A 12056-nucleotide genomic window follows, 5' to 3' on the forward strand; every position below is an offset into this window, starting at 1 on the left:
TATTTGCAAGTCTATCACGGCAGTAGAATTAAATCAGATGGGTTAGATCTTTTTTGAATATTCATAAAAGCCATTTCTGGTTAGAAACAAAAGAATAAAAACCTGCCTAGTTGGGGCCAAACTTTGCCCTCAATTACACCAATGTAAATCAGTTCAGACCTTTGTAACTGAGGACAAAATTTGCCTTTTGCTTATCAGGTTATTTTAAGTAATATCTGTTGACACAATAAGGCCTGTAAATTTACAAGTCTTGCCCAGTTACAACTTCAAGGCACTGCATCTTTTCAATGTACTCACACTTCTTTGTTTACACAGTGCAGTTTACTTACCAGCATGTTCAGTGTTGCTATATAGCAATGGAAGGCTGAACCAATCCATTTTTTAAACCTTAAGGCTCTGATGTAGAAAATATAAATTTCTTTATAAATTTATCTCCTAACTAGTATTTCTTGTCTGAAAGCTGTCAACTGCTGAAAAACCATATTAATAAATATATCCAAAACATAAAGCTCTAAATGTATTTGCACATCCCTTTTATTGCTAGAATATTGGCACAGATAATCCATGCAAGATATGTTCACTCACACCTCTAAAACCACACTACAATCTCTTTCTGAACTAATAACTAGAGACTTAAAAAAAATCTAAAACCAAGGGCACTTGTGGTGTAAAGTCAACATTTCAGTACATTATAAAAGCTAGACTCCTAGCATGATCACTGCAGGCATTAAATCACTCAGTTGCAAATGTAACCATTTATAAATACTAAACAAATTAATGTCTACTACCAGGAGACAAGTATTGCAAATAAACATTATACTGTCCAGCATTAGACACTAATAAGTGTGTTTAGTGCTGTAGACATTCACATTATTAAATATAAAAAGAAATAACCTTAAATAAAACATTTCACCCATGTTACTGACCGCTGAAGGACCAAACTTAAATGATTTTTCTTATTTTGGTTGAATTTCTTTTTGTCTGTGTGAATCTGATGAACCAAAAAACTAAACGTTATTTTAAAAAGTTGAGAGAAAATTTCAACAGTTACAGTGAAGTTTTCTTCTGAAGTGTTTAATTTACTTTCGGTGCTGCAATTAAATCGAAAAAGAAAAAACAACACAAAAAGTCTTAAGATTATTTTTTGAACTTTCAGCTGCATAGAGATTAAAGACTATTTTAAAGTAGATTTAAGATGGGTTCTTTTGCAAATCTTTTGATAAAAACCATAATTCTTGTATAGTTTTATCATTTGGCCATTCAGAGGTACAGTATTTTTGTCTTCTAGGCAAAATTCCTCATGTGAATTAGAATGAAAAGATTACTTTAGGAAGTTTTACGACTTAATCACAGGTAATTGTTAAAAGGCATAAACAGTAATACACATTTTTCAACCTGAAAATTATGTTTTTCTGCAGCAGTTACAGTAGTGATATATAATGTAAGGGTCCTATTCTAAGTTAGGCACATGTATCTTATTTGTCCTAGAAGTGTGTTCTACATCGCAAAACACTTAAATTGATTACACAGTATTTTACACAAAAGAGATTCAAAATAGTATACTGCCATGCACAGCTTCTGGTTGAGGTTTGTGCAAAAAGGGTGTCTAAATATAGATTTCAAGTGTGGGTAACTGGAATCCTTATTTTTGGATCATATTAGGAAGCAATGTAGGTCAAAATAGGAAATTTATTGTATGCTGGTCTCTACCTAAAACAGGTTGACCTAGCTATATCAATCAGGGCTGTGAAAAATGTTATGCCCTGTGTGACATTAGGTCAACCTAACCTTCACTGTAGCTGCAGCTAGGTCAACGGAAGGTTCCTCTGTTGACCTAGCTACCACCTCTCAAAAGGGTGGATTTACTACAGTGATGGAAAACCCCCTTCCATTGCTAAAATAAGTGTCTATACTACAGCATTACAGCAGTGTAGCTGCAACACTGCAGCTGTAGCGCTTGTAGTATAGACATAATCCTAGATGTTAACCCCTGTCAGTAGGCAATACACAAAAAACAACTGACAGAGCTGCTGCAATGTTGTCTATTCATGGTGTATCATAGATCCTGCTGCTAATTCTACTGCTAGGTAATAAAGAGTGATAAACACTATCATTTGTTGAATGGCACTAGAGTCTTGAAAGGTCTTGAGCAACACCAGTAGATACAAGAACACTACATCAGTGTCTAGGGAACAGAAATCAAATATGAATGGAAAATGAGGTGTGTTTTTTTCAACTAATTGTAACTTATCCTGTTGGAGAATGCAATGAGCCAGATCCTTGGCAGGAGTAGTCAGTGCTGTTATGCTGATTTAAACCAGCTGAGGATCAGGCCAATAAATGGAAAAAGAATTGCCTACTATAGAAAAAAATATTTGTACCTAATATACTGGCAAAACTTTTTAAGAATACACTTCATCCATGTAAAAATCTGACCCTTGTGAAAATGCTAAGATCTGTGAAAATAAGATTCTCTATGGCATAAATACAGGTAACACAACTCAGGGCTGCCAGAGGACAGTTTTAACTTAGGCACTATTTTTTTTCAGGATATATGAGGATAGTTAGCATAGACAATATGAAACTTGCATACTAGAGATAAAAGTTCCTTTTATTTTGACCCTCCCACCACCAACTGGATATGCTCTTCATCCTATAAAAAAAAATGTCATGTTTCCTAAAATGGGCACAGAATTTTAGGAGGGAAAAGACAGCCACCAAATGATCCACTTTTATATTTAGACTGTGCAAAAATCCAAGACACACTGGGGTGCTGGTTGCATTAAAATAGGGCCCATACATTACATCATTAGGTAGCTGGAGCCTGAGAAATATTGACTTAACATTGTCAATACTGTATGCTGTCAATCACTATACAATCAGAATGCTCACTCAGAAATAAATAGCTGAAAACTTGAAGAGTGATGGAACTTTCTGTCCTTAAGTATGATCATCTTTCGCTGCTGAGTAGCAATAAATTACTGTCTCACATACAAAACTATCGCTGATATTTAAATTTTAAAATCCAAAGCTAATGTCAATACTATAAATAGTTGCTGCCTTTCACAATAATATATAAGCATTTATAAATACTTGCAAGAACGTGTCATGATTTTAAAATATTAGAACAGGTGATATATTAACTGTTTCTCATGTGTGAGAGCCTATGTACACCTCTACCCTGATATAACACGAATCCGGTATATCACGGTAAAGCAGTGCTCCGGGGGTGGGAGGGCGCTACGCACTCCGGCAGATCAAAGCAAGTCGATATAACGCGGTTTCACCTATAATGTGGTAAGATTTTTTGGCTCGCGAGGACAGCGTTATATCAGGGTAGCGGTGTATCTTCTTACAACAGCCACCAAAACCACACTTGGGATGTGTTGCATTTATAGAAAATAATCACAGTAATAAGAGCACGTGCCTGTGATTTGGTGCTGCTCTATGAAGTGTTTTATCAGTTTAACAGGAAGGAAAAAGGGTGCCCCTTTTCCAAGGATTTGGGACTGAGTAGAGAACCTTCCCAGGCTGTTTGCCACTCCTAACCTTCCTAGCTGTGCTAAATGGAGGCTGGGTCTGCAGTGTTAAACAAATAGTAACTAGATGTTTTCCATTCACAGGACAAATGGAAAGATGAATCAGCTTTGACTAGAAACACAACCACCCACTGCCCATTCCATATAAGCAAAAATTAGAGAAAGCCAGTTCCCCTTTTCCACTCTGATTAGAAAATGAAATAATTCATTGTGTGTGCACAAGGCCACATGCACCGATCAAGGTTTAACTGGGGGTTGGGTGGAAGGACTTAGCGTCATTGAATTTTTATTCTGATTCCCAAACTGTCAGTCACTCATTGTCTTCTTCTTAGCATGGTAGTTCTATTAGGATTCAAGACAAACTTCTTGTTTGGGAAAGCCTATAGCAGCAGTTCTCAACCAGGGGGGTGAGGCCCCCTAGGGGGGCCACGAGCAGGTTTCAGGGGGTCCGCCAAGCAGGGCTGGCATTAGACTCACTGGGGCCCAGGGCAGAAAGCCGAAGCCTCACTGCTCCAAGCCCCGCCACTCTGGGCTGAAGCTGAAGCTAGAGCAACTTAGCTTCATGGGGCCCCCTCTGGTGTTTGGCCCCAGTCAACTGCCCTGCTTGCAACTCTCTAATGCCGGCCCTGGCTTTTATATGCAGAAAAACTGTTGTTGTGGCACAGATAGGCTGTGGAGTTTTTATACCATGCTGGGTTGGGAAGGCCTCAGAAAAGAAAAGGTTGAGAACCCCTGGCCTATAGGATGTCTCTAGTTCATTCAAAAAATTGATGCTTGGACGTAGCACCATGACATAAAGAATGGAATAATACTTCCTTTTGGGTGAGAAAATCCTGATCTGTTTATCTTATTTTTAAAGCTATGATTCTATAAATTATTTTACAATTAATATTTTGGCACTTAATATTTTCTTGTAACAAAATTCAAGAATGATTTTCAATTGTTTTTAAACACTAGTGTATGGTCTCAGTTCTAAGGCTGGTCTGGGTGTTGTCATTACTTATTTTTACATAAAACATTTTTTAAAATTAATTTTTATCTTTTTAATTTTTGTTCTAACTTTTCCAGTAATATTTGACTCAGATTGACTAATTTGCCATTGAGTGTTCATTCAGCTTTCTGTATGGACCATGCCAAAAAATGCTCTGCAAATATAAAAGTGATTAAAGTTATACTTCAGAAGTGTCCAATAGCTTCCAAGCGTTCCTACCCTCCCCTCAATGAGAAATGTCATTTGGGGTTATCCTTTTTGCAATTTCTCAGTTAGTTGCCAATTTTCTCACAGTGCCATTAGTGTCCAGGTCTTTTAGACATTGATGGCATGAGCATGTTTCTTGCACAGTGGCTTATCCTTCTTGGAGTAAAATGGCTGACCTTCCAAATTCATATGGCACACCTAAAAGTAAAGATTATGCACAATCAGAAATCACAAAGAGAAATGTATCTATTAGTAACATTTTTATTGCTCCTTAGCTTTTAAGGACTAGATTCCGATACGCTGACTCACAATGAGTGGCACCATACTCTATGAGAGTCCGATAAATTTCACTAGGACCACTTAAGGAGTTAGGCAATGATCAGTATTAGGAGCTATGGGCTTGCTACACTGGCAATTAACAGTGCTGCAACTTTCTCGCTCAAGGGGGTGAAAAAACACACCACTGAGCGTGGCAAGTTGCAGAGCTTTAAAGCACCAGTGTAAACAGTGCCCCAGTGCCATGCTCCCAGCTCTGGGAGCTACACCCCTCATTGAGGTGGTTTTTTTAGAGTGCTGGGAGAGCTCTCTCCCAGCGCTGCACCATGAACACACAAGGCATGTTAAAGCGCTGCCATGGCAGCGCCTTAGCGTTGCCAGTGTAGACTAGAAGTGCTAACTACAGTAATGTACTACTGCAGCTAGACAGAAAGCAATGCACATTAATAAGATTGGGATGAGCATGTTAGAAATGCAAAGACAGACTGACATGGATTTTTCTGTTTGGCTTTATATGCCAGTAAAACAATTAGGATAAACTGGGGTGGGACAGCTGTGAAAATTACATTAACAGAACAAAGGGATAGTGTCACCTCTACAAACACTTGGGTCTTGTGAACTAAAATAAATATGTGAGAAACTACTTAAAAATGCAAATGTACCAGAATTGGAAATATTCAGAGAAGGTGTCTTTTATAAGTGATTAAATATGTTTTTATGACAAAAATGATGTTGAATCAAGAGAAAATAGCTACTGGATTGTGCAAGCAATAGTCTGTGTACTAACACAAATGCATGTATCAACTTCAGACATTCCCAGTTTCGGAAAAGGAGCATATTATATCACTGAAGTAAATACAGCAGCCAGTAGGTTAATTTAACATTTGACCCAAACAATCAATTCTATACTTCCTAAAGTTCATTAGAGAGGTGTATGGCCCCAAACGAATCAGTGAGGCTGTTACTGTTCTTTCTGACCATGTCAATGTACCGTTTGTAGCTGATGAGAGACTTGAAATATTACTAATAGTTCTAGGAGAAATGGGTTAGTCGATGAGTGCAGATGGGACACTCAGGGTTGATAAGTGCTGATTATTATATAGATTTTACCATTGTGTGTGTGTGTGGGAGGGGGGTGTAAAACGTATACACATGCACAAGAGCAGACAGAATGATGAACAGTAATTAGTACAGATGTTAGTCAGTGTCGTTTTTTCTGAAGTGACTTCTTTCTGTGGGAAAATGCAAATTTCACAACTGTATAAACTGAATAGTTGGTCACTATATTTCACACCATTCAATTTGGTGATAATATCATTGCCTGAGATCTATTTTAAATCCTGATTTACCACTTTGTGCAAGTTAGTTAAAAAGAATACCACGCACTGCTCTCCAACACAGTTTCTGTAGACTCTTCCAAAAAGCACAAGTGTTTTCTTAGTGTTTCTGAGCATTAGCAGTGTAGATCAAATTTAACTATTCTGATGGGAGGGGGTGGGGTGGTTAGGAAAAGGAAAACAACCCCCATCTGCAATTAAAACCAATCGACCGCTTCCCACCACCACCACTAAACGAAATTCTTCCAGTATAATGTCACAAGTTCTAATAAGATTATAGAATAATAATGTAGATTTTAATGTAGATACCTACAGCACAAATAAAGCAGGTATCATGCCAAGTGTGTCCAAGGGCTTCAATGAATTTATCTCCTGCTTCAACCGGAAAATCACAGCCATGGCATTTTGTGCTGAACAAAGCAATGTAATCTAAAATAAAACAAAAGCAAACTTAAAACAAACACTGAACACAAGCATATTACACCCAAAAGAACCAGAGATGTGCCTAGTAGCCATTCTTGGGATTATTTTTATTTAGAATTATTTTCTACATCCCACTCAAATTCTCCAAGGATCACATTTTTGAGCATCTACCCTCCCCACTCTTTCCTTTACTTCTTTAAAGACAGAAATTCAATGCAAAAACCCACTTAATACGGTATTATGGCTGTGAATATAAACACATACAATTCAGGAAATTCAAAGTTATGTTCCCCACAGGATTTGGAAATTAGTCATAGATAGATTGATTTATAATCACACACACTACAGAAAAATCATAAGCACAAAATGAATTTATACAACATACTATATGAGGACCAGGGGGAGATGACATGATGAGCACTGTGTAAGCACCACTTAGTTTTCCCTGCCTGCTGTGTATTTATATTCTAAGTTTAATGTTGAACTACTATAATTTTTGCATTAAATAGAAAATATAACAACACTGTATCCTTTGGTTAATATATACTAACTTTTAATACTGATGTCAATCTGGAGCGACTGTATATCAAAAAAGATACAGCAAAAATAGAAAAGGTGCAAGAGAGTCAAAAAATTATTCAGGTTATTGGGGTTGTGGTTGAAAGCTCCCATTTTAAGAGAGTACATGTTGGGGCCCCAATCTAAGCCATTTTATATTTATCCCCCACTTAAATCCAGGACTTAGAAGGTACTCTTTGACCCTTCAGGTTTCTATTTCTCATTACCAGAGAGAGATGAGGCCAGGAATGCAGGACGGAGCAGAGACAGGGCAAGTGGAGAGAAGGACCACTTCACAATTTAGTCTAGCCTGGATCCTGCCTCATAGCTCATTCACCTGGCTAGCTCCATTTACTTATCCACCCATCTGCTGGTCCATCACAACTTGTAAGATTGTAAATTGCAAATTCCTGGAATATTGGGCATTCCGGCAATTCTGGGAATAGTGTGGGCCCTCCCCCGCAAGTCGTGTATGCAAGAATAGGTGCCAACTCCATGGGTGCTGGCTCAAACACCCACAGAAAAAAAATGCGTGCTCAGCACCCACTGGCCACAGTGGTTCCGGCCCCAGGGCTGATAACCGATCAGCTGTTCGACAGGTCCTCAGGGCTGGCCGAGGTTAGCAAACAGCTGGCAGGTGGTGCTTGGGGAAGGGCGGAGTAGAGAGGAGGGAGCAGTGTGGGGGAGCCTTGAGGGAAGGGACAGAGCAGGGGCAGGAAGAGGTGGAGCAAGGGTGGGACCTTGGGAAAAGGGGCCAAGTGGGAATGGGGCCTCAGGGTGGAGCACGCACCAGGTAAAATCAAAAGTCAGCGCCTGTGTGTGCAAGGTCATACCACAAAGAGGGTGCCATTTTGAGGAGCACACCACCCTGCCCCAGAACACATGAGGTCACACCGATAGAAGTGGAGTGGCGCGCTCTCCATTACAATGTTTCTCATCTGATAACAGACAAAACTATGTCCAGTTTTGTCCCAGTACCAGATGGAGGACAAACACAACAAAAGCAGGACTGTCCGGTTTAAAACCCAACAAACAGCCTGCCTAATCACAAGGAGGCAAGAGAAGCTGTGGGAAAACACAGACTAGGAAACACTCAGATAGCTTGATGCCAGAGTCGAGCTACCAGACTGGATTGGCTATCGGCCTGATTTTGCTTGGCAATTGCCCTGTTTCTGTGGTTCTGCCAGATAACATGAAGGACACTAGTATTGAACAGTACTATCCAGTAAGATATGGTGGCTTTATTGCGTGTAATACCTTTCTCACAGTAGGGCTCCCCATCCTCCATGTGGAAGAGGCTATTCCCAAATGGTTTCTTACAGGCAGCACAGACAAAGCAAGTCGTGTGCCAAGTCTGCCTTAGAGCGTGCATCACTTCCTGAAAAACAAAAACAGCAAAATACCACATACACTAAGCCCACATACAGGAAAACATACAAAGCTGGGATACTCTGGGCTTCTCATTTTAAAATCAGCCAATTCTTTTGCCCAAGAAAAAACTCAACAACTCAGGGGATTTTTAAAATAAGGAAAAACAAACCTCAGTAGCAATGTTTACTCCTGTGGGAAAGCTCTGCCTCCATTCAGAGCATTGGAAACCTCCTAATATGATTTATTGTCAAAACAAAATCACCAAACATCTAACAAACAACAGCTCAGTTCAGCTAGTTGTCTGCATCAACACAACTCATGGCTCCCTCCTCACTGGGAAACCCTGCACAAAAGAAAGTTTTAATCTCTCTCCTGAGATTTAGCTTTATTAACTTCAGTGGAGCTACACTGATTGACACCACCTGAGGATCTGGGCCAAAGGAGATACCCAACAGACTGCATGGTTTGTGACTAATTTAATGTAGTTGTTCTCAACCAGGGATACGCGTACCCCTGGGTGTACGCAGAGGTCTTCCAGGGGGTACGCCAGCTCATCTAGATATTTGCCTAGTTTTACAAGAGGTGACACAAATAGCACTAGCAAAGTCAGTATGAACTAAAATTTCATACAGACAATGACTTGTTTATACAGCTCTAGAAACTATACTGGGGTAGGCAACTTGCGGCATGCATGCCAAAGGCGGCATGCGAGCTGATTTTCAGTGGCACTCACACTGCTTGAGTCCTGGCCACCAGTCCAGCGGGCTCAGCATTTTAATTTAATTTTAAATGAAGCTTCTTAAACATTTTAAAAACCTTATTTACTTTACATACAACAATAGTTTAGTTCTATATAATAGACTTATAGAAAGAGACCTTCTAAAAACATTAAAATGTATTACTGGCACACGAAACCTTAAATTAGAGTGAATAAATGAAGACTCGGCACACCACTTCTGAAAGGTTGCTTACCCCTGTACTATACACTGAAATGTAAGTACAATATTTATATTCTAATTGATTTATTTCAAAATTATATGGTAAAAATAAGAAAGTAAGCAATTTTTCAGTAATAGAGTCCTGTGACACTTCTGTATTTTTATGTCGGATTTTGCAAGCAAGTAGTTTTAAACTGAGGTGAAATTTGGGGGTACCCAAGACAAATCAGACTCCCAAAAGGGATACAGTCATCTGGAAAGGTTTAGAGCCACTGATTTAATGTATCTTATTTCCTGTTTTATGAGGCATCTGATTCTAAGTGAGTTTCTTACAGTTTACTCGTTTTTTAATCTCTGCTGACTGAGGCACAAGGGAATGAAAGTAGTTGGCAGGGTTTTAGTCCATTGCTCCAACTTGCTAGACAGCACAGCCTCATTTATATTTGCCATACATCTCATTACAGAATCACCAGTGAGATTTATTAGCTTCTGTTACTGTTTGCAAAACAATTATAGCTGACAAATCGGCTTGGATCCATTTATGAACCTCTCAGTGCTAAGAAGTAAAAGACAGATTGAGAAATTTTACAAATGTAAACAGAGTCAGCTGGCAGCTTTGCTATGTTACTGAGAGAAATCCAGAGAGAAGAGCTGACTTGTTCTTCCATTAATTAGATAAGTATTTCAGTGGCTTTGTTTTAACTCTCCCCCAAAAGCACCAGTATGCAGGGCTTGATTAGAGCTAGGACTTCACCTCAAGTGCCTGATGATGCACTTCCTAGCAGGAAGCAATGCACTGACTTCCCCAACACTAAGACAGATGTCAGGAGTGGAGGCAGAGTGGTGATAACTAATATTGTACTCTTTGTTTGCCAATATGGAAGAACTGTGAGAGACGCTTAGTCACATCTGTGGCATAGAATCATAGAAGATTAGGGTTGGAAGAGACCTCAGGAGGTCATCTAGTCCAACCAACCCCAACTAAATCATCCCAGCCAGAGCTTTGTCAAGCCGGGCCTTAAAAACCTCTAAGGATGGAGATTCCACCACCTCTCTAGGTAATCCATTCCAGTGCTTCACCATCCTCCTAGTGAAATAGTTTTTCCTAATATCCAACCTAGGCCTCCCTCCTAGGCATCCCTGCATATCTCATCTTTCTTCTCAATTGTGTACACAAATCCATCGCTAAGGTTATCATCATCAGCTGCTGCTCCAACCACCTCATCTACTTGTTAAGGTATTTACAGAGTGTTAGATACCACAGTATCTAGGCATGAAGCCTAGTAGGAGTGTATAAGACAAACAAAAGTGGGCTCTTCTCTTGCCTTTGTGGGGTTCAGATGTCTGTATCTTATTTTAAAAATCTAATTGTGATGATTTCTCTAGAGCAGGAGTCTTGTTATTCACACAGAGATGCACTGATAGCTGTGTGGACCTGAAGTCAGTGGACTTTCTGGATTAAGCCCAATTAAGATTGCATAGCATCAGCCCACACTTTGCCTAACTTTAGCAAGAGATGCACGAGAGCAATACATTTTCATGTTAGGAGGTCACCAAAGCAAGAGCAGGAAAGAGTGAAAAAAAAACTAAATACAATTTTAAAAAAGTTATTCATATTACGAACTTCCTCCATATAGGCTGATATGTACAGTACAATAATGTCCAAATCTCCAGCCAGTATAGAAACATAGTTCTGTAAGCCTATATGTGTCTTATTCTGGGATAATTAATAGGCTAGGAAATTACTGTAGAAGAAAGTGGAAGAGTTTAATACTTGATTAGTTGCCTATAATCAAAAGTATTCCATTTCTAATTTCAATGGAGTGAGGATTCAGACGTGAGGCTGTGCTGTTCTGACTTACCCCCATGATCTTGGTGTGGCATCTGGCACAGGTTGGTGCAAAGAACTGTTCATAACAGCGCTCACAGTACACGCTGTTCTGCTCCTCCACAAAGCACACATCTGCTAAAGATGTCTTGCAGTAAGCACAGTTGAACTCCTCTGGGTGCCAGGAACGACCCATGGCTACCAGGAAAGGACCCCTGTGAAACATCATTATTATATTTATATTGCAGAAGCATCTAATGGCACAGATGAACCATACTAATGAGGATGTATTTTAAAATAAGACACTATAACCTGCTGACATGAGGTCTCTTTTCAAGATTTTTTAAAGGAAAATTTCAGGAATTTGTTAATATATTAACCTATAAAAATGATTATAACTGAAATTTCAAAACATCTGTTGGAAATACTGCCATGATTTCCAAATCTCAATAACTGTAAAAGTGTTTTGTCAGAACTCCCATGTTGCTGATACTTCCCATCAGCAACTGTAAATTGCTTGTGTAGAGTAGGGCACTGAAAATGCATTATTAAAAAATAAACAAAAACCCCACAAATCATCGAAAGTAC

The 12056-nt window shown here is 39.2% G+C and overlaps 1 protein-coding gene across 7 annotated transcripts in view; it reads right to left on the reverse strand.

Moving 5' to 3' along the window:
- Positions 1 to 516: 516 nt before the first annotated feature.
- The window catches only part of LDB3 (LIM domain binding 3), a 211061-nt gene continuing 199521 nt past the window's right edge, over positions 517 to 12056 (reverse strand). For all 7 annotated transcript variants that reach the window (XM_050958590.1, XM_050958589.1, XM_050958591.1 and 4 more), the window contains 4 exons: positions 11503 to 11683; positions 8589 to 8709; positions 6664 to 6779; positions 517 to 4935 (listed from right to left, as the gene is read on the reverse strand). In XM_050958590.1, coding sequence (XP_050814547.1) covers positions 4846 to 4935; positions 6664 to 6779; positions 8589 to 8709; positions 11503 to 11683 — 508 coding nt within the window. In that variant the 3' untranslated portion in view covers positions 517 to 4845. The remainder of the gene's footprint in view (positions 4936 to 6663; positions 6780 to 8588; positions 8710 to 11502; positions 11684 to 12056) is intronic.

This window comes from Gopherus flavomarginatus, chromosome 6, assembly GCF_025201925.1.
Source record: "Gopherus flavomarginatus isolate rGopFla2 chromosome 6, rGopFla2.mat.asm, whole genome shotgun sequence".
Classification (NCBI taxonomy): Eukaryota; Metazoa; Chordata; order Testudines; family Testudinidae; genus Gopherus; species Gopherus flavomarginatus.